Genomic DNA, 23,848 nt, shown 5'->3' on the forward strand with positions numbered 1-23,848 from the left:
GCTGTTAACAGTTCCAAGTCTCTATAAATATGCAACAATGTGCCTACCATTTCTTCTGGGTTGCTCCCATGTTTTGGATGCTATAAATATAAGCATTTGTACACACAAGTACAAAATTTCTTCCCCTGGATGCAAACTCTGAATAATGTCCCTCTTCCTTCTAAATATGTGTAGTGAAGAATCAGTAGGATTTGCCATTGACCCCTGATGATTTATTATTGAGCAGAATTGCTGTTTCTGCTTTGTCTTTTGAGGTTTTCTTTAATAAAAGCCTGACATCCGACAGGCTTTTGTACTGAGGCACGGGGACAGGTTTGTTTCCGCTCACTTCCTGTAGTCTGACAGCTTTGCAGACATTTCCACTTAAGATTAGAAATACAAAACCATATACCGCTGACATGTGGGGAGTCAGAAAAGAAAACAGCTCTTTAATCCTAACATAGTCATTTGGCGCTGCCCTGTATGTTAGTGATCTAGCTAAATCCACACTCTGAAAGCGCAGGCTTCGTTTCCTAATCAGTCCCTGGAGGAAATAATTAGTTCCAAGGTGTAAATATGCTGCCCTTCCTGCAATGTTCCCCCACAGAAGACAGCCTTTCCCCTGTCTTCCTCACGGGACAGATCCGCAGAGCTCAGCTTGCTAAACCCACCAGTCTAGCAGAGTCAGTCACACACAGGGGAAGCGAAATACCTTGTCTCAGAAAAACAAGGTAGAGAACAGTTCATCAAGCAAGGAAAATGCCAACATTAACCTCTGACCTCAGCATGGAGAGAGAGAGAGAGAGAGAGAGAGAGAGAGAGAGAGAGAGAGAGAGAGAGAGAGAGAGAGAGAGAGGAGAGAGAAGTGAGGGCAGGGAGATAGGGAGACAAGGAGAGAGAGGGAGAGACTACGGCAAAGATGGAGATTTCTGGATAATAGCGGGTGCTTTGGTCCAAGCATGACCACTGTCTTTGCTCTTCTCTGTGTTTTCAAAGAAACAATAGAAGGAAGCTGAAAGTGTTTTTGTTGTTGTTGTTGTTGTTTTAAGTTAGAATGCCTTCTTCCTTAAAAGGGCTCGAACTAAAGCCACAACTAGCTCTTGTGTCTTGGCATAGGTCCTTCTGTGAGGAAAACGCCACTGGAGTGTTTTCAGGCAGACCCCCCCCCCCAGGAGCCAGGCAGGGGAGGACTTATAAGAGACCTCCTTTTTAAAGTTCTGTTGCCAAAATTTCACGGAAGAATCTCCCCCCCACACACACACATTTTATTTTAGAATCTGATGCTGGGGATCGAACCCAGGACCTCTCGCACGCTGAGGTTTGCATTTGAGGTCATTGCCTTCAGATGAAATCATGGAATCAGGTCCCCCACTTCTTCTGAAGCCCAATGGCCTTTGTTTTATGAGGAGGACTGAGCCCAGGGCCTCTTACCTACTGACAACCACTAACGTACTACTCCCAGACTGGATGACAGGGCCCTCCCCCCCCCCCCCCACTTATCTTAAAGTCTCTTTCTAAATATGTTTATTTAAGTGGACATCATTGGCCACATACAGCAGCACCAGCACTTGGGAGGATTAGAATTTCAAAGCCATCCTGAGTTATATAGCAAGCTCAAGACCCCATCTCAAATAAACAATAAGTTGTCTCTGACCCAAAGACAGTGTTAGGCTCTCTGGTCATTGTTTAACCATTTCACTGCTGTCAGAACATCCACACAGCAGCCCGGTGTGCTGGATGGAGGAAGGGTGCACTCTAAGAGCTGCCGAATATACCAGCACTGGCTGAAATCCACCAGTGTTCACTGCACGCTAAGCACTGTAGCCCTCACAACTATACAAAGAGGAAGCTGCATTAACCATTTTAGAAAGGAAGTAACTGAGTAGAGAGGCTAGCTAGCTGTATCGCTAGGGAAAAGAGGAAGGAAGGCAGGAGTCCAGGCTTCTTCCTGTGCCCACTCCTTGGAGGTTTGGGGGGATTGGTTTGGTTTGTTTGTTGGTGTTGCTGTTGCTGTTGCTGCTGCTGAAACATGGTCCGACTGTGTAACTCAAGTTGGGTTCCAACTCACAAATCCTACCCCAACCTCCTGTTAGCAGGGACTACAATCATGTGCCACTGCACCCAGCTGTCCTCCTCTGTTCTTGCTCACTGTACTGTGAAGCCTTGCAAAATCAGTGGATTGTAAAATCCACATGGACACACACACATACATACATGTACATACACATGCATACACACACACACACACACACACACACACACACGCTCACACACATACACATGTACACATACCCACACACACACTGCTAAAGTTGTATTTACAAGTAACAGACTTAAAGACTCAATACAGGCCTGGCATGGTGGCGCACACTTTTAATCCTGGCACTTGGGAGGCAGAGGCAGGTGGATCGCTGTGAGTCCAAGGCCAGCCTGGACTACAAAGTGAGTCCAGGACAGCCAGGTGTACACAGAAAAACTCTGTGTCATAAAAACAATACAGGATTAGGATGACAGCCAGCTCCTGCTGGTTCAGTGAGAGATTCTGTCTCAAAAAAAAAAGTGGCAGGCAATGGAATAAGACACATATAAACCATATGCATACACACATAAACCATACACACAAAAAATAAAAACTTTTAAAAAATAAAAACAAGGTGAACAGCATCTGAGAAAGCATAGCCAAGGCTGTACTACACATGTTTAAACACACACACACACACACACACACACACACACACACACACACACAAACACACGAAGACTCAATAAACTGGCTTGTTAAGCTAAAATCATAAATTTTAAGTCCTATTTTTTTTAATTGCAAAGCAATACGAATTCATCGTTGTCTACTTCCAAAACCAGGAACAGAAGGAAGAAATGAAAACAGCTTAATTTTACCACCCAGAAGTGGTAAACAGCCGCGCCCCCCCCCTTGCCACCTTGTTCATGTGTGATGTGTCAGAGTAATTACTTAGGCACTCCTGGGCTTTGCTCTTCCACTAAAAACTGGAAGTTTTCTGTACCTGTTGTTTTGCAATCTATTTTAAACCATGGTTATATTTGGGGATTTTTTTTTTAAGTATTTCAGTATCTCTTGATCCTCAGTATTATTGCTAGTGGTTGATCACAATATTCTACCCTATAGTTAAAAGAATTTTTTCCGTCCAATTCCCTTGGTTATTGTGTCTATTTCCATTTTTTTTTTTATTATAACCAGGGTTTTTTACACGTGCTGTTTATTTTCCTAGAATAAGCCACTAAATGTAGAACAGCTGAGCCAAAGGGCATTCCCGTTTCCAAACTTTATTGCCAAACTGCCTTCTAAAAACCCACTCAGAAGCATTAAGGGAGCAACTGCCGTTGTCTCTCCATGTCTGAGCAAACTGAGGACTTCAGGAAAAGCTCAGCGTCTCCGGCATGCCGCCTGGTCTTACCAACATCTATCCCTGCTGTAACTCTAGTAACCCTTTATGACTCTGTATGGGAAGAATGTTTTCAGCTCTCACAGTCCCTGAGAACCACAAGAGGATTAAATAACCCTTGCTAATTGTTCTCAAGACCAAGAACTGTACCAATATGCTAATGGCGGGTTTTTTGGAACTCGCTTGTCAGATGCTCTTTGACAAACTATCCCCTCGGAATGAACCACAGGATGCAGGATGCGGGCGCTGCAGAGTTTACATGCGCAGCCTCAGAGAGCAGCGCTGACAGCGACTCTCAATCAAACTGATCGACTGAATTTTTAGAGCCGGTTGCTCTTAAAGTGTGAGCCCCAGACCTGCAGTGTCAGCAGCAGCGGGGGAAATTCGTTTAGAATTGCAAATACAAAGGCTCAGCCCACTCTCCCAAGCCTCTGGGCCCCATCGTCAGTCATTTATGTAATTCAAGATACAGTCACAGCATTCAGATACACTCCCGTAGGCTGGTCCCCTGGGCCTTCCTGTGAGGATCCCGTGTAGGTCAGATGTTCTGGGTAGATGCCTTGAGTCATTGTCCCTGGAGATTAGCCAGGCCTAGAACGGAGCTAGAAGGCAACTCTTTGGGCCGTGCTAGATTAGAGCAGGATTTCATGAGCACTACAGAAGTTCGCCCTCCTAGCAAGAAGACGTGTTTGGACTGGCCTCTGCTCACTGCTCATGTCCCATAGTCTTGGATAGGATCTCTGTTTCCTCAGCCTTTGTGCCAAAGTTCCTGAGGCCACCAAAGCCCTCTGAAGCCACTTAGCCACATTTCTCAGCCCAGTGAGGCACTCAGTGACACTTGAGATCCCAAACTGTTTTTAAGGAAGTACAGAGGCAGAAACCCCCGAGGCTGCCACCAGGAAGCATCCTGTCCTCCTAAGAGGCCCTCCCTATTTGTCTTGGTGCCCCTCCTCCGGGAGCCAGGGTGCAGTTGCAGAAATGAAAACCCAGCCCTTCTCTCTTTGATGCTGAAAAATGCGCCCATCGCTGAGACGCTGCCCAAGAACCTCTCAGTAGCCTAGATCACCTCTTCCCAGGCGTGGGATTCCATGGCTCTCTGGGAACTCTGTAGCAAGGCACAGAGGTTCTCCATGGCCCCGGCTTCATGCTGTTGTCAGTCTTTGGTTCCAACCCACCAGGAGAGTACCCTACGGAAAAATGGTAACTCCGTAGGGTTAAACACGGGTCTGTCCATTAATGGTTGCAGAGGAAAAAGCCAAGGCAGGCGTGGTGGCCCTCTAGGCTCTCCAGGGAAGCAGAGCCTATGGAATTTCAGGGACGGACACAAGGTACAAAACCAGAGAAAGCCCTGTGTCCGAGTGGGAGAACCAAGAAGTCTTTCCCCCAGAAAACAATCTTGGCATTGACTTTCACGGGGCGAGAGTTATTTTTTTGAGTGAGTATTCCAAGGTCTGCTTTTCATACCTAACCATCCCCACAACCTAGCTGGTTTTGCTGCGTAAACCGTCATGATTCGGCCTCCTGTAGTTTTCAGTCATGTGGATGTCACTGAAGGCCACAAAGCATTCTTGTTATGTCTTATTTAAATGTACTTGAGAAAACTAAATATCCTCATTAAGCTTTGTAACTAACCAAGGAACACGTTAGGTAGCAAACTAGTTGTGACTCGGGACCGAAAGTCTAATTAGAAAGTGTCCTTGGGGTAGTCGTGGAAATCCCTTCTCCAGCCTCTGTTTCAGATACGCTGTGAGTGACCAGGGTACGGTAAGCCAGAAGGCTGGGGCTGGGGAGGGGGGTTGTGATTGCTGACCAAGCGTAAGGACCTGAATTTAGGACCCCCGCACCCACCTAAAGGCCAGATGTGTACCTTTCTGAACCCCAGGACTCGAGGGGCAGAAACAGACAGAAACAGAGCTCACTAGTCGGTTAGTGTAGCCAAAACAGTGAGTTCTAGGTTCAGTGAGAGACCCGTCTCCAAATAATAAATAATAAATAATAAGGGTAAGAACAGCAAGAGCAGAATCAGACACCGGATAACTGACATTTTTGCCTCTACCTCACCCATGTACAAATGGGTGAGTGCACCTGCACATCACACACACACACACACACACACACACACACACCACATATATACACACATACACATGTGCACACACACATGCGTGTATATACACACAGCACACATATACACACTTGTATACACACACACACACACATACACATACACATGTGCACACACACATGCGTATATACACACAGCACACATATACACACATATACACACACACGAAAGGAAGGAAAGGAAGGAAGGAAGGAAGATTGGCTAGCTGCGGCTGAGGCAGCCCCCTGTCAGCTGCTTCACTCTTCCCTTCCTGCTCTGCTGAAGGCACCAATGATTGAACACAAGCCCCACACTCACCCAACCTGATGGCTCCCAACTGAATGCCGCCCCCCAACCCCATAAGCCTCTGTGCACTCAGCTCACGCTCAGGAAAAGCACACCCTGGCCTCAGTGAGCCCATGCACTCAGAAGGGATGTTCCTGAACTGTTGAGTCCAAATCAAACGCTGAGAGACTGCTACTAATCCCAAGGCTCAGGAGGCTGAGGGAGGAGGTGTAGGAGTTCGGGATCAGCCTGAGCTACACAGGTGAGACCGAGAAAAAGAAAGAGGTGGGGCTTGGAGCAGCTGATGGGCGGTCCCCATAGATACGTGTTTTGCGCTCACCAGCTGCAGAAATATTTGCAGTAAGTATTGCACCTGTGCTCAGAGGCGCTTTGTATTTGCCATTGTGCCGTAAGCAGTACTGAGTAACAACTTATCGTTTACATTGCGCTAGATAGTATGAGTAAGTGATGCTTTAAAATGATGAGAGCATGCGCATAGCTTCCTGCGGTTAATGTTCTGTTTTATATACGACTTGCGCATCCGCTGGTTTTGGCATTAGTCCCTCTCAGCCCTCACAATGCTGACAGACAACTGTACTGATTCTCAGAGCGTACGTTAAGGCTGAAGCAAAGGCACCAGAGGTGACCTCTGACCTGGCGCCAGACAGTTCTCACTCTAAATTTAAAAACAGAAAGACGTTGGAGTGGTGGCTCACACCTGGCAATGCCAGCGTGTGGGCGATGGACACGGGATAATCAAGAGTTCAGAGTTATCCTCAACTACAACTGAGGCCCACCAGGCTGTCCGAGACCCTACATCAAAACAGTAAGACAAGGCTGAGGAGAGAGGTGAGCTTGAGTGGATGCCTGGATTCTGTCTGCAGTCCCATGCAGAAAGGAGCGCTGAGAGAGACAGGGAGCAGTTCGGAGCAGTGGCTGTTCTTGCAGAGGACTTGGGTTCAGTTCCCAGCACCCACACAGCAGCTCGTGTCCTTTTGTAACTCCAATTCGGGGGACCTACCTGACACCCTCTTCTGTGCTCTGCAGGAATGAGATACGCGTGTGGCACATATACATCATGCAGGCAAAAGAAATGTTTACACATAAAAAATTTTTTTAATCTGTTTTTGTTCTTTTAAGAAAGCTGATAGGCATACTTGTAATCCCAGAGCTGAGGAGACAGAGACAGGTCAGTCCCCGGGGTTCACTAGCCAGGTAGACTAGACAGGTTGGCGTACCCCAGGCCAGTGTGAGAGCCTGACTGAAGAAGAATGACAGCATGGTGGTGTCCTCTGGCCTCTGTATGCATGCCACGCACACAGGAAGACAAAAACACATAGGAACACTCACCCACACAAACAGGAAAGGCAAAAGACCATTATTTCTTTTTTCCTGATGGATCTAAAAATCCCTTCTTTAAAAAAGAAAATTATCTAAAAGTGTTCAATTACATCTTTGGAACAGTGTTCCAGGTAGGAGATGATGACTCATTTCTGCTTGGTGAACACAGACCATTTCAACTAAGGACTAAGTACAGATTTCAGAAATGTGGCGTCTCTGTGCAACCAAATACTGTTTCTAATCATCTTAGCTTAGGAAAGCGTAGAGAAAAAATGGTTGCGTTCCACGGTAACGCACTGTTTGCAGGAAGCAAGATGCAGTAAAGTTTATTCGGAGCCTCACTTCAGCTGTTCAGCAGTTCTGAGGGCATCCCTGCCAGCCCAGGTTCCTTCTGCGAGGCTGGCACCAACCAGAGGAGAGCGAACCTGAAGGCCAAGAAACCTCAGAAACTCCACAGAGACCCTAGGACAGGGCGGGCGAAGCAGCTAAAAGCCAAAGCTTGCCCTGAGCGCCTCCCTGAGGGGGGAGGGGTTCTTTATGCAAATTATCAGCCTCGCCTCTTACACATGTACACAGGAGCATAGTGGCCACTGACAGACACCCAGCAAAGCAGACAAGTGGGTCCGAAAGCCAAGGTCTTCTGAGCTCGGCCTCTGAAACTTGAGAAGTGAATAGTTAGGGTAAGTGTCCTCGGCCCTGGGGGGCCAGGGGGAGAGTGAACAGTGATGAGGCAGTAGGGAGAAAACTGCCCCCTAATGAGGCAGAAGCTCCAAGGTCCCTTTCCTGTACCCACAGAGCTTTCATGAAAGGAAGTGAACACTTACTGGATTCCCTGCCTCCCCGAAGACTGAATATATTTGCCTTTTTTTTTTTAACAAGGGTTCATCTTTCATTTTTAAAAAAATACATATAAAACAACTTTTTTGAAAGCTCAGCCAAAGTACGCCATCAGAAATCCCCTCCCAATAAAGCAGGCAGGAGTGTTGGCTCTTCTAGAAAACACAATCACCTTGATAAAGGAACACAGTGTTGATGATCTCCCACAGTCCCCTTGAGCTCCGTGGCTGACCAGGTGCAGCATGTTCTTGTCAAGGGACTCAGTAAAGAGGGAATGTTCTGGGCTCCATATTGGAATGTGCAACCACTTCTGACCTTGGCCCCGTAGGGACTTGTGCCCAGCCTCGACACTGACACCCAGATCTGCCTTTGCCAAGGGAGCAGGAATTGTGCGACCGTGTGTATTTCTTCTGTTGTGTGGGGCTTGGATGCACATCCCCTGAATGCTGATAGAATTCACCACTTCGACCCTCAGCTCCTCTGCCCGCTGCCCACATATTCTCCTCAGAATGCCGCTAGTACAATTGGTAACAGATATTTCTTATTACTAGAGCCTGGGATTTTAACCCCCATAAATCCAATAAAAGCAGCCATCTGCTGCCACTTGTAGGTGCTGCCTTTGAGATCCACTTCGTTCTTAAGAGATTGTATCCTGCCCCTGCCTTCTCGTCAGTCTGCTCCTCAGCTTCTGTGACATCTTCTGCGCGCATCTGCCAGCTCCATTGCTAGTTCCTTTGCCAGATCTTAAGAATTTGCCTTCTGCCTGGCATGGTGGCGCATGCCTTTATTCCCAGCATTTGGGAGGCAGAGACAAGCAGATCTCTGACGTGGAGAACAGCCTGATCTATAGAGAGAGTTCCAGGGCAACCAGGGCTACACAGAGAAACCTTGTCGCCAAAAAAACAACAGCAGCAACAAAAAGGAAGGAAGAAAGGGAGGAAGGGAGGGAAGGAGGGATCCATCTTCTGCCTGGCATGGTGTTGTCTGCCTTTAGTCCCAGCATCTGGGGGCAGAGGCAGGCAAATCTGAGTTCCAGGCCAGCCAGGGACGCATTGTGAGACCTGCCTCAAAAAAAGAATGTACCTTCCAACCAGATGTGGTAGCGCACACCTGTACACTTAGCACTGGGAAGGCTGAGGCAAGAGGATTACTGGTTCAAAGCCAGCCTGGACTATATAGTAAAACCCTGGCCTATAAAAAGGGGTGTTGGGATTGATTTTCCCCTAAGGCCTTGGTCCTTTTAACCCTCACTGCACCCTCAGACACCCCACCTGATCTGAATTCCAAGCTTTCACTTCTTACTGATGAGCATGCTGAACATGCTAATGGCATCTCTGTGTGTCTTTGGAAAAAAAAAAAAGTATGCTCCTCTCTGGCATTGCTGTCTCTGCCAATGGCTGCCTCTTCATCTGTGACGCCTTCCCACTCATTCATTTTATACGATGTCGCAGACAGCCTCTTGGTTCTTCACCCTCGGTTGTGGGGCTCCCCCCTCACCCCACCCCGTTATCCACACTTCTCCTTCAAGGCAGCTAGAGTCTGCCTTTTGGATCGGATCTCACAGCAGCCTCCATCTTCAGTAGAGCCACAGCTATCATCCTGACAGCTTCTGGTCTTGGCAGAGGAAGTCCCGCCTTCCAAATCAAAATAGGGCTCTCCTTTCCTAACAGCGGAGGAAGTCCCGCCTTCCAAATCAAAACACGGCTCTCCTTTCCTAACAGTTGCCTAAACCCCCATAGAGTTCTCATTTATAGGTTTAGGCGACTTTGCTCTTAGAACGGCCTCCTTTGTCTCCTTTTTGCCACCCAGGTGGCTGTGGATCCCTCCAGAGCCAGCTCAGTGGCCCCCTAGCAGGTAATCAGGCTTGATGAATGAATGAATGTAGTAATTAAAACCTTTCCCTGTTCGCTATTCCAAAAGAACTCTGTTCACACCGCCTTCGCTGCCTGTGTCAGCTCCATGGCTGTACTTTATGCCCAACTCAGCCAAGAATGTCTGCTCCCTGAGCCAAGGTGAGCTCCTGTACTGCCCCGCCGCTCTCACGCCATTTCACGTCCCTGAAACAGACCCCGAGCTTTTCCAGTGACGAGTGCAGTGGGCTGCCCAAAGTAACCACTCAACTGCTGAACAGATAACAGATGTTTTATTTTCTTAATCCTAAATAAAATATTGGTTATTTACATCTTAATGTGGATTACAAATAGGTCTGTCTGGCAGGAAGTACCCATGGCAAGAGAGAGGAGCGAGGTGATTTGCTGAAACTCTTTGCAAAGAGTTCTTCCACACACAACCAGTCAACGAAACGATTGGCTGTGCTTCCCCAGCCTTCTCCAGGCATGAGTTCAGCTACTGCTTTGCCTTAAATCCAGGATACAGCAGCATGTGGTTTCTTCTTGCCTTGCCTTTTGGTTTGTCTTGCACATTTCCAGAAGTGGTTAGGAAAAACCATCCAGAACATGAAAGTCTATAATGTTATATTCCTTTTTTTTTTTAGAATGACTTACTTTTCATAATTGCGAAAGAAAATTAGCAAGTCTAGATAATTTTTTAAACTAGTAAAAAAAAACACTTCAAGAGATCTTCTCTTTATGTATTTCCTGGGAATAAGACATTGTAATTAATAGTCTGAATAATTTTCTTCATCTCTGAAACAGATAAAATAGGTCTCAAAAAGATGTTGCGTCAAGACAATGAGGGCAATATAAAAGCCCCCTTCCAGGGGTCAAACAAAAGAGGCAGCGCCACCATCACTACTGGGTTCAGTAGTTTCACCCATTCTGTTAAAAGTCTTTTAATTCTGGTCACATTCAGAAAAAAAATTTAGTGGGGTATTGAGATATATACCATATTTTTTTTTAAGTTCCTAACCTTTTCCTGAGACCCCTAAGGTAGAGAGTGGGCTGTCTGAGGCTCAAAGTGAACTATTCTTGTGTGTGAGTCCTAAAGCTCTGAGACACAGTAAACAGAAAGATGATAAAATGGAGAAAGAGAAACAGAGGCAGGGCCAGTGAGAGGCTGCAGCCGTTTCTGAACTTAACAGTCTCACAGCATTTGCTTCTGTCTGTGAATCCTGCTTGCCTTCCGTGGCCTTCCGTGGCCTTCCGTGGCCTTCCGTGGCCTTCCGTGGCACCCTTTACTTTTTAATGAACTTACGTCGCCACTGATGAATTGTTGTGATGGTTTCTTTTTCTCACACCCTCTCATGTGTTTTCTTTCCTATTCTGTTCCCACCTGTCTTGTGTGGAAAATCCACCAGGCTAACTGTCAGGTAAGTCCGTCTCCGTGTTTGATGCGATGGTCAAGAGTACGCGTGGAGCAGAGTGAGGTGAACAAGACTGTTGGTGACTGGTGACAAACAATGGGGCTAAGCAGGAAAGGCTCATACTACATCACAGAGAAACATTTTATGGCTGAGTAAACCAAAGAAGCCGCCAGCCCCGCGTGCGTGCGTGTGAATATCTGTCCTGAGAGCTTAGCTTGCAGGAAGGTGGCCGAGCTGTATGATGAGGTGGCGTGCCTGTCCGGCACTTCTGGCATTTTTGCCTGGGCCTCTGGATAAGGTCTGCTCTGGGAAGGCTTAGATGTTTCAAGCAGTACGAAATCCTGTGTGGTCCTGTGTGACTCCGCTATAAATATTATATCCACTTCTGGGATTTGGTCGGGATTAAGGAAAATTTGCAGGGATGTGTTTTAAACCCCTTTTTAAGTCCACATCTGAACACGCCCTATGCCTTGAAGGAGGAAGGTGGCAGGGAGGAAGGACCAGCGACAGCAGGCATTTTGTCGCCGTTGGGATGCGCCTTTGGGGTTAAATGACGTGGCTTGACTCTTCTCAAGGGCACAGACGCAGGGTTGTCTGGACTCCTGCTGGTGTGGAGGGAAAGGAGTTGGGCCAACAGACCCTGACAAGCCTAAGGCATAGCTAAAGGCAAGAAAGACAGCCAAATCTGACTGTGTTTAGGTGTGAGTGAGTGCATGCATGTGTGCGTGCGTGCGTGCGTGTGTGTGTGTGTGTGTGTGTGTATGTGTGTGTGCACATGTATCCATGCGTGTATGTGTCCATGCGTGCATGTGTGCATGCTTGTGTGTGCATGTACCTGTGTGCATGGGGGGGGTGCGTGCGCGCGTGTGTGCACGTGTGTGCATGCTTTAGCTTCAGTTTATTTTTTATTGTTCAAGAGGAAAAACACCCTGTGCTCTGGTTGCCATGCAACACACACTCCTCTAACAGCGTTCTAATTTTAATTTCAGAAGTCTACGGAGCAAATGAAGAAAGTCCCCACTATTATTCTTTCAGTCTCGTATAAAGGAGTCAAATTTATTGATGCAACAAATAAGGTAGGTGCCAAACCTCTCTTTGGTTCAAATTCCAGACATAGTCCTGAGAATGTGACCTACAATCCCATTTTCATCACACACGCACACACATGCACACGCACACACATACATGCACACACTGGTCTTCATGCTTCCTGCTCATGCCTATGACTATAAATGCACACACACGTACCCACTTGCACACACAGAAAGGCACAATTTGTCTGGGCTCTTGATCTAGGATTGCTATCCATACTTTGCTCTTACATTTCACAGTGTTCTCTCTAGTTAGACCAGGATCACACAGCAGTCACATCCCTTTGGATCTAGGGAACACTGAAACAGCAGCAGCAGCAGCAGCAGCAGCAGCAGCAAGTCGCTGACTCAAGGCGCAGTGTCACTCCTTAGTCAGAAGAACGTTAGCAGATAAAGATTGAGGACGTCAGTTTTTGTGTGTGTGTGTAGTTCTAAATATATATTCGTGAAGTTTTTGCCTTTGTAAACCACACTTGATCTTAGCCAAAAGGCCAGGAAATGATCGTCCCCTCTCTTGGTCCAGCTCGGATGCCTGATCTTTTGCGTTCTATAACTGCATTTCATCCCCAGCTACTGGAACGAGGGGTTGCTACCGTTTGTTATTGTCTTAAGAGACGCAATCTGTGGGCATGCTGTGTCTTTGTGCCCACGGTGGGAAAACTTGGCAGCTCTGAGGTGAAATATGGCCAAGTGTATTTGTGTTTTACTTGAAAATCGTCTTAGCCTTCCCTCCAGAGCCAAGAACCCAGAATCCCCGAGCTAAACTCGAAAGCTTGGGTGTGGCCACTGTCAGTGTGGTAAAAGCTGACCAGCTTCTCACAAAACCCTAAAGGTCTGTCCACATGTTTTACTGCCTCATCCTTTCAGCTGATAAAGGATAAAAAGGGAGAGGCGACCACCATTTGTAAGCAGTGTTTGTCTTCCACACCCACCACCCTGATCTCACCCCTAGACGCACCCCATTTTGGAGAAATAAGATGGAGAGTCATGAAACCAGCCAACTTCAGCAGTGGGGGACAGGGAGGCAAAGCACCCGGATTGCAGCGTCAGGGAAAAGTCTCATGGACAGTGACCCTTTTGTGTCTATAACCTTAAGCATCTGAATCAACCTTTTACAAATTGCCCTAATGATTTTTTCTACAAAATGTTACATCAGCAGGTGGACAAGCCAAGTGACCCCCAAAAATGCTATAAAAAACAACCTCCCAGTTTCGGGGTGGGATTCTGGGGCATCAGGCAGAATGCTTATAACACAGCATTATATTATTACGATGGCTAACAGCAGTCAAAGGATATTAAGTGCCTTATCTTTAAGGATGGCTCAGCTGTGCGGTATGTCACTGGCTATGATTATGTCAGATTATAGTTGCAGAGACTCAAATCAAGACACCCCTTGATTGGCTTTTCTATTGCTTGGAGAATTTCATTTCTGGCATTTAAAATTGCCTTATCTTTAAATCAGTTAAGTTGTGTAAAGAGTTCTTATGTTGGCTGGTATGTTCACTGAAGATACCTTTGTCATTCAGTCTGTGTAATGTGAAAAGAAGGCTTTGGCACGTGGACACTCCCCCAGCACACACACACACACACACACACACACACACACACACACATGCACACCTCACCCTAACCTGGAGCAACTGTCCCTAAACCCTGTTGGATTTTAAAAGCCTGAAGAGCGCCTATTTTAATAGCATCCTCTCTGACGAGAGCCCCCCCCTCCACCATCACAACAGCGAGAGGCCTTAGCTGGGTCTGCTGCAGTTGGCAGACGGATGCATAGAGGGATGTAGACTCAGATGCTCTGTACCTCTGGAGATGCCTCAGACTTAATTACCGATGATTGCGTAGACCTCCTCTGCTTGCCAACCTCTTTAAAAGTAGCAGCACAGGGAAAATATGCAAAGGATGATTTTGTGTAAATAAACACCCTGAATAAAGAGGACCTGGATGTCTTTCAAGTCCTCGCATTGTGGCCTGTGACTAATTTCCAGGTTCAGGAGCAAAAGCACCATGTGTCTGGTGGCAGGTGGTACCAAGCTGTCTGCGACTATCACAACACACATCTGGCTCTTGAAAGAACTGGCGACGTTTACTTCAATTGTCTGTGCAACTACTCTTCCCCCAACATGACAGTGTTGAAAGAGACCGGGTAACATGGGTGGGGAGGGGGGGTGTTAGCCTAACAGTTGCTGTGTGAGAAGCTGACTGACGTAGGGGTTGATCCAGAAGACAGAAGAGAGACGAGTCAAGCTACACTGAGAGCTGAGGAGCATGAGCAGGGCTCAGGGCTGGCTTCAGAAGGCTTGAAGGCTCTGCAGGGAGGGAGAAGAGACAAACTCTGGTGCTGTTGTCTAGATTCCTTGCATGTGTCCCCATGGGGATGTTGTTGTCTTGGTGGGCCACTGTGAATGTTGAAAGCCTTGGGAAGTGGAAGTGTACCCGAGAGCTCATCGTTTGAGGCACCAGTGGCCTCTAAGCCTGCGCTGAGACCCACACACCTCTCACTGTGCTTCTACTCTCCTTGATTCTTTCCCACGCGTCCCTCTGCCTTCCACTGGTAGGATGGACATGGCTGTCCAATCCACACAGATGCCTTAAGGTCCCTGTCCTTTGGCCAATGTCTGCCCACACCACAGCCTGTTTGTCATGGATTTTTTTTTCCCCACTGCCTAACCTAATACTCTTTCTATTACTCCACAGCTACCTTGTACCAATTAGTTTAAAGTACAATAGGTAATTAATTATATGTTAATTACCCTTCCTTTCCTATTAGCCCCTACTAGAGGATGCGAAAGTTGAACCCTCCAATGAAGCATTTCTTTTTTAAGCCAATAAAGAAATAGTTCTGAGTTCGTGCAGAACGGCCAGATGCCTCGTTATAAACCCACAAATGTATTGCCTAGCAACTCAGGAAACTAATCACCAAGCATGATTTAAGGGCGAAACAAAAGAGATCTTGAATTTGAAATGGAGCTTGGGATAGATTTAGTCCTAAAGTGTTTTAGGGAAATCACATCTGCTTTCATAGGTCAGCAGCCCAGAGTCAACCCACTCAGGGACCTTTCCTGAGATTAACAGAGTCTTCCAAGAGGTGACCCAGTTCCCACATCCATGGATGACATAGGTTTGGGTCACATTTGCCCCTCCCATGCTACCATTCCTCAACCTTCCCCGGACTGTATTAAAAAGAATAGCACGCTGGAGTCTTTTTCACTTTAGTTTTATTTTTTTTTTCTTTTCTTTGAATGCCAACTTCAAACATAGCAATAAGTACTCAGTGTTTCTCCCAGCACATACTTCTCATAAGCATCTGGGAGTCCCGCGAGATCACAGTTGGTATGCGCTAGGATGCTCAGGATGGAGCACCCCACGGGGCATCTCCAGTTAACTACCTCTCAGAACGCTGCCTCCACCCTGGTCCTTCTCTAGAGGGGACACTTTAGTCCCTTGATGAAAAAGAGTTTAGCCTGAGGAGGTGGTCAGGAGAAAGACTTTAGAGTGAAGATGAAGGATGCAGTAAGGAACGGAGTCCCGGGATGCATCTCTTTGGAGTTTCATTCCCCTCTTCAAACTGTCATATCAAGTGGCTGCACCAAGCAAGTCTCTTCCACACCCTCCAGCCAGACACATCTGTAGCTGTTTCTCTACAGACTGAGAGGTGCAGGTCAGGCAGAAGTTAAGAGGCATAAAGCTGCTAAGCCCGACCCAAAGGAGAGTAGGTGAAACCCTCCTCAGACCTTCTCACAAGCCTTTAGAAAGCTCTGCGTTCTTCAGAACAGACGTTCTTAGAAATGAACACTAACAACATACAAAGAGCTCTTACACTGAGCCACAAACAGGACATGATAGCATCACCTTTTAATTTGTGGAAGAGCCACAAATTAAAGCGAGCTTGAAGGAGGGCTGCTCTCTTCTCTGAGTCTTCTCCGAAGAGTGAGTTGACCATCCAGTCTCCGTTAAAGCTGCAGCTGCAGAGTCCTTGGCCTTGGATCCTTTCCGCAGATAGAGAACAGGCGTCCCCATCCCCCAAAAGTGGATGACAATGAGAGACACAGTACCTCCCCTCACACATCCCAGTCCTCACCATGGTCTACCAGGGACATATCACAGAGGTCTGTGAATATATTCCTGCCTGACTGTAGACTATCTTGGTAGCATTGCTTTCCTCCTGGCTGAGGCATTCTCAGTGATGGGGAAAGATGATGTTTGTATAATACGAGCGTCACCTCAAAGGAGCATTAACACCAGCCCCGAGCCTGGGCTGTGCATTAGTGACACAGCATTAGCCGAACATGTAAGATATGTTGGTCTCTAGGCCAGACCTGGCCTCTTGGGGACAAGAAGAAAAAGGACTCCAGAAAAATCCTGGGGAGGATTCAGGGGACTAAGGACAGAACACTACAGAACCAACTTAACCTGCTTTATAGTTTTGCCCAGGACCACAACGCTGTCACAGTGCATTGTCAAGAGCCCGGAAATTCAGGGCAGCAAACCTCACAGGGCACTTGTCACTGTAAACAATTTCCCTTATGCTGGCAAAGGTCCTCAAGGGCACAAGTGACGGCTTAAAACTAAAGCTAGTACTCATCGCAGGTTGTAGGTGTTTGAATTATTTTATACGTTGTTGTGAGACAAAATCCAAGACGGCAGCAACTTGCAGGAGAGAGGGTTTATCCTGGTTCACAGTTGAGGTGGCTGTCCTTCACTTCAGCGAGGCCACAGGGGCAAGAGCTTGAGACAGCTGGTCACATGGCATACACAGTAAGGAACCAGACTCTCTTTTTCTTTCAGTCTAGGAATGGGCCCATGAAATGATGCTGCCCACAGTGGGCAAGCTTTCCCACCTCAATGCACAGTAATCAAGAAAACCCCCCCTCAAGCATGCCGGGAAACCCTTATCCCAAGTGCACCTAGGTTCTGTCACAGCAGGTGAAGCCAACCTAAGCCAGAGTTCTGGAGTCCAAGAACCACAGTCAAGTGATGGCCAAGACTCACACCTGCGAACATGGCAACTCCAAAGACTACCCAGACCTTAATATACCTTCTAAAGAGTCACAGGTTCCGAATTTAGTGTTCTGTTTAAGGAAATGCTACTTGGATGTTGGAAGAGGGCCGTGACTTTTCTATATTGAAGCTATCTGGCGGTAGAATGTTATTTGTTTATGGTTTCCAATTGTAGTGTGAGTTATTTTTGACAGAGCAGCTGCACAAGGTGTCAGCATTCAAGGCCATGGCGAAGAATGTCTTAATTTAATTGTCTTTTATGTGTTAATTCTGTAATTGCTTCCCAAGCACAGAGCTTGGTAGAGTGAGGGACATGAAGTGCTCACTGAGGGTGCTGGCAGGGAAGGACATTTTGTCAGTGTTTCTAAGCCTTGATGAGCAGACGTGGAACATTGTATTGCCAACGGGTTCTTTAAGATACGCAGCTAAAAAGTAATTAGGGTAACCGAGGCACTGGGAGGTTTTATAACTATGACAACTGCAAAAGACATGTGAGAAGTCATAATATAAAAAAAAAAGATTGTACAATGACAGGGCTTTTAAATATATCTGTGTTTCAAAAGATGTTTCTAGCAGGGTTTTGCAGCAGAAGATGATGCTCTCTGGTTATTTCGTGCTTCAGGACAATGGTACTAAACCGTTCCTCCCACCAGTTATTTTCAGAGGCTAGCAGATAGAAGACACAAGAAGTGCAGTTCTATCAAAGAGAGAGGAAGAAAAAAGAAAAGCATTACAGTGGCCCCTGAGTGTCAGCCTCCCAAACAACCCCAGATCTCAAACAGCTCCACACCTTCCCTGTGTGAGGCATTGGTGTGTGCGGGTATGTGTATGCATGTGTGCGCACTCGCGCGCGCGCGCACACACACACACACACACACACACACACACACACACACACACACACACACATACCTTTATTCTGTGGTGGGTCTAGTGAGGAAAGAGCTATCCCATCCAAAGCTCCTTGCATCCACAAGGCACCTGAAGCCTGAATATCACACTGTAGTGTTATAACCTTGCTGGCACTCACAGCCTCCTGAATATCACACTGTAGTGTTATAACCTTGCTGGCACTCACAGCCTCCTGAGAGCCTTGAAGAGAGAGGAGAGCACTGAGGCTCCTTTCCCCCACCTCCCACCCCTTTGTTCTGAACCTGCCCTTGTTTGGCACACACAAACAAGGTCCTGGGTTCCATGCCAGCACCTGAGAACAAAGGGCAGGAGGCGGGAAGTAGAGGACAAACACAACAGAGAAGGGTTTGGACAGCTCCCTCACACGTGCAAGTGACAGATGATCACTCCCAGACAGGATTAGCAGTAGGCAAGACTGCCTATCTGCAGCTGGACATGGGAAATGGAAATGGTAAAATGCTTAGTAATTACTGTCTTGTTTCTTTGTCACCCAGACTGCACCTGGCAAGAGCCGCTGATCCAGGATATGACTATTTCAGATGATGATGATGATGATGATATTATTATTATTATTATTATTATTATTATTATTATTATTATCATTATTATTATTATTAAATGAAAACATTCCTTCCAGACCTGGTGTACCTTTGCCCATGGATGGCATATTGAATCGCTTTGAATATTGCTGGTCTTGGACATTCTAGAGAAAAAGAAAAGCAGCCGGTTCCCAGATTACCTGTCCTGGTTCTAAAGTGTGTTGGTTCTCAAAGGAAAACAATGATCACTTACATGTGTCATTTCTTCTAGAACATAATCGCCGAACATGAAATTCGTAATATCTCCTGTGCTGCCCAGGACCCAGAAGACCTCTCAACATTTGCTTATATCACAAAAGATTTGAAGTCCAACCACCACTACTGTCACGTGTTTACTGCCTTCGATGTGGTAAGTCCTCACCCCCTTTGGATGGACGGATGAACAGATAGATAGATGCATACATATATACATACATACACACACAGATATATAGATATGTAGATACATGTATAGATACACAGATAAATTCATAGATACATATAGATGTCAGTTAGCTCATGCTGCCATGACAAAACATTACAATCTGCATAGTTTAACCAACAGGAATTTATTCCCCATGGTTTTGAGTCCTCTCTCCCTCCCTCCAACACATGAACAGTCACCTGCTCATCAGGTTGTCCTTGTGGTCCTCCCTTCTGCAGGAGAGATGAGTGGGTGCAGATTCTCTCCTCTTGGGAAGACGCCAGTCACACTGGTAGAGCCCACACCACTAACCTGTTTCCTCGGGTCTTCTCCTGGGGAAGCTCTACCTTCCAGTCCCATCATACTCTGAGGTACTAGAGATTAGATCTCCCAATGGGATTCCTGAGGTGATCACAATTCAACCCATAAAGCCAAATAGGAAGTGTCTTTAGCAGGCTTAGGGTCCCTGAGTTTCCCATCCTGTCAGTCATCCGTTCAAGCGAACACTGTGCTTTTCTGATACCTCAGCTGTTCATACCACCAACTTCCACTTTCTTTTGTTTTTTAAGATTTATTTATTTATTATTATGTAGATAGTGCTCTGCCTGCATGTACACCTTTAGGCCAGAAGAAGGAAGGCATCAGATAACATTATAGGTGGTTGGGAGCCACCATGTGGTTGCTGGGAATTGAACCCAGGACCTCTGGAAGAGTAGTCAGTGCTCTTAACTGCTGAGCCATCTCTCCAGCCCCCAACTTCCACTTTCATATATGAGAAATCCCTTCCCTCTCCTGGTACCAAAACTACAGTAAGATCTTTCTGGTTCCTGCTCCTTCATTATCTCTACAGGTTTCTCCAGGGGCGTGATAAATATGTTTACCTCTATAATAGTCAGTCTCCTTTATTGACTAGCAGTCAGATTAGACACTATGCAAATAACAAGTGGGAGCCCCCAAGGTTTGGCCTCTACGTTCATTTCAGAGTAAATCTTAAAATGGCTTCCTTGAGGTGTGATACCACTTGTGCCCGTATTTGTCACTGAGCCTGAAAACTAACTTAGTTATTACAGGCTTAGAAAATGAAAGAAATTTCGCAATATATGTTTCCTTAAGGTGTACACACCCTCAAGATGACACAAGTTGTCCAAGTATATCTCTGAGATAGAACCCGGGCTGTTCCGCAGCTGAGGCAGACAGAACAGATGTAACTATGAGCCCGAAATAATTTATAATCAGAAGAATTTGCAATTCTGCTTTAGTTTGATTCTTCTTCCCTGCTCACTGGATTTTAAATACCATATTTGTTGGACCATAAGATGCACCCAGTTTTCAGAGCAGTAAAAGAGTAAAAACAGCAACTGGACCTTACGATGCACCCTAATTTACCCATCACTTTTGGTGGTGGTGGGGGGGGGGAATTGCATCTTATAGTCCGAAAAATACAGTAAACAGATTTGGAGGATTAAACAAAAATCAGTGTAATATATTTTGGGAATTCCAGTATGATTCAGTGTGGTGGGCACATGAATATTCTATCTAAGGCATTTCTTCCAGTTCTAACAAACTCTGCAAACCAAGTCCAGCCACGCCCCAAATCTGCACCATGCTAAGGATTGTCAGGCAGGCTTACACTTAACAGCCTTTATATCTTGCTATGCGCTGCTCAGTCCTTTAGGTTTTAATGATCGAAGATTGGAAATTATGTGTGTGGGCTTTTAAAATACCCCGATTCTGTTCCAGGAGAGATGAGGATAATGCAAAGCTGATGTGTGGTCAGGACTGCAAAGCAACTCTCCAAGGCTGCCTTAAGTATCTTAAATTCAGTTGTTTGCACAGACTGAAAGTGTTGATTACAGTTGTTGCATTTGGGATTTACAGTGTTGGATTTTTTTTTTTTTTATGTCAAGAATGTATGTGTAACCTGCTGTTCTTGTGAAATTCAGTTGCTTCTTTAAACGGTCGGGTTTTGCTTTTTTCTGTGAGTGGTTAGGTTTTCATGACACACCTTCCTCTACAGGAGCTTGACTGGTGGTATAGAAAAAAGAGGCAGATCCGGGTTCACACCCCGGATCGGCTGCCTCCTTGTTCCACGGTCTTAGACTTTTGGAGTCCCAATTTCTTGACATATAGAATGGAGACCAGGATTTGTGTCCTGTGGTTTTTCTCTGGGATTGAAATGAAAGAGCTCCTATAGATCCCCTTATAAATAACAGAGCATCCGTGTTGGCTGGCTCCTTCCCCACCTCCTCCTTACTGACTGACCTCACCCATTTCCCATGTCCCCTTTCTGCTAAGTGACATGAGATAGACTTTCCAGCAAGTAGCCATCACGCGGCGGCGTTTCCCCTCTGCCGCCGGAGAAGTAGAAACACCGAGAAGTAGAAACACCGGAAGGGCTCACTTGCTCTTTCCTCATGGCTCCTAAGCTGCTTTCGTCACCTCACGTTACTGTCCCGTGGCTCCTCCAGCCTTTCCCCAAGGGATGCGTCACTTTCAAAGATTCTGTATGATTCTATAGATTATTAAGATCCTATATGATTTCATTTCACAAGCCTGCCAGAAGCTAAAACTGAAACTGGCAGCTGCGGACATTTGGCCCCGTGGGTGACAACATTGATGCGGAAGCTGAGATGGCAGGGCAGGTGGGGGGCGGGGGAGCACAGTCAAGCCACCGCTGTTTAGCTTTATGATCAGCGCGTCTTGACACATTTGGAGGATGTGTGGCAAACTGCTGCAGCTATTTTATCTTTCGTCCAGATGTTTGGCTTCACGTGGACACTCACAAGCCTGGCTGGCATTCTTGTGTCTGCTCTAGAGGGTTTTCATTTTACACAAATCTGGCGTTTTAATCCTCTCTAAGTGAGCACAGTTTGTCTAACTTCAAAAATAGTAACAAAAGCCATGCGCCTTGACCCAGACCTTTAAGCAGTTCTGAGACACAACAGCTTTGCTTGGGGGAAAAGGGCTTCTTTGTATCTTTATGTAGGGCAATTCTGTATTTCCGTCCAATCTTAAGGCTTTACAATTCATTTGAGGCAGTCCTCTGGGTTACCCCCAGATGACAAAAGAAAGTAACAAATTCTTTATAACAGTTCAAGTGCACACTTAACCTTCTAAGTCAGGTGAATGAGTGTTTTCGGGTTTTTTGGGTTTTTGTTTTTGTTTTTTTTTTTTGTCTTTTTTTTTCAGTTTAAAGTTGTCAGCTCTTTGGCATTGTAGACTTTGTATGGGCAGCATATTTTCACATACTGTCCTCGCAACACCATGTGGCTTTATCAGCCTTCAAGAAATCACCAGTGATGCATAGGAACCTTCCAGTTTGTAAGATGGTTTGGGACATTTTCCCATAGCAATCCTGTGGCTAAGAGGAGATCACAGAGCCTTCCTGTGAAACTAGGCTGTGATTTCCACATAGTTTGCGTCCTGTGGGACACCGTGGCGCACCGGATGCAGGCAGGTTGGAGGAAGAAGTGGGGTGTGCTGTTTCCCAGGTGCTCCTGGTCCTAGAGGCCACTTTTACAGAGCACTTCGCAGCAGGGGCATTTCTCATTTGGGAGAATGTTACACTGGGAGAGTGCTGGGCCTCTTTTGATTATTTGCATTGACACTAAATTTACCCTTTAATATTTCCACTTTCAAATAACATGGAGGTGAAAATAAAAATAGAGGAAAGCAAAATGAAGGTTATATATCTATTACTTTTGTTGTCACTGATTAAAAAGCATGGAGGGTTGACTGTGGCTCACAGTGTGTCATGGTAGGCAGAAGATGGTCATCAAGACCACGAGGCGGCTGGTCTCACTACCACAGGACGGTCTCTGCCATCAGGCATCAGAGAGAGGTGGTTGCTGCTCTTAGCTGGTTTCCCCCTTTCCTTACTTTCATGTTGTCTGAGAGCCCAGTCCATGGAACGGTAGGACCCACGTTCAGGGTGAGTCTTCCCTCGTCAGTTAAACCTATCTGGAAACCCCTTCATAGACTCGCCCAGAGATGTGTTCCAAATTCAATCAAATTGACAGCAAAGATTCATCACCATAGACTGATGTTTTCAGTTAGTTTGCTCCTGTGGCTGAGTGGCAGGCACTAAGCCCGCACTGTGTCTTAGAGTCTGTGCCCAGAGTACTGTGGAATCTGATTTCTGTTCATCTCATCAACTGGCTAGTCCTGGAGCACATCTCAGTCTCTGTAGATCGGGTTTCCCAGACGCCACTTGAGCAGTGACATTGTAGAAGGCGAAGCAGCAGGCTTACGTTAGAGAGGAAGGTGTGTTTGTGAACAAGATGTCTGAGACTTACAAATACATTTAACTTTATCTCCTTAACTCTTAACCCCCATGAGTGATGGGGAACTATAAGATTGTGTCCATGAATCCCCCCAAACTGTAGTCATCTTCCTGAGGAGGCCTCTAGGAGTAGTAACACATATAACCAGGACAATTTAGAGGTGTGTCCTCTCTAGTTCACACAGTTGATGAGGGTGAATTAGAAATATACTGGTGCTTTCTCTATGGGAGTATTGGATACGCTTTAAGAATCTGGGAAGGGAGCTGGATAGATGGCTGAGAGGTTAAGAGCACTGACTGCTCTTCCAGAGGTCCTGAGTTCAA

The 23,848-nt window shown here is 46.3% G+C and overlaps 1 protein-coding gene across 25 annotated transcripts in view; it reads left to right on the forward strand.

Moving 5' to 3' along the window:
• ANKS1B (ankyrin repeat and sterile alpha motif domain containing 1B) overlaps nt 1-23,848 on the forward strand; it is a 999,563-nt gene that overhangs the window by 957,156 nt on the left and 18,559 nt on the right. For 24 of the 25 annotated variants that reach the window (XM_084796582.1, XM_084796560.1, XM_084796578.1 and 21 more), the window contains 3 exons: nt 11,225-11,236; nt 12,220-12,306; nt 19,051-19,188. In XM_084796582.1, the coding sequence (XP_084652708.1) occupies nt 11,225-11,236; nt 12,220-12,306; nt 19,051-19,188 (237 nt within the window). The remainder of the gene's footprint in view (nt 1-11,224; nt 11,237-12,219; nt 12,307-19,050; nt 19,189-23,848) is intronic. The other variant, XM_084796580.1, reaches the window with a different exon arrangement.

Source organism: Acomys minous (assembly GCF_964271855.1).
Source record: "Acomys minous genome assembly, chromosome: 9".
NCBI classification, from domain to species: domain Eukaryota; kingdom Metazoa; phylum Chordata; class Mammalia; order Rodentia; family Muridae; genus Acomys; species Acomys minous.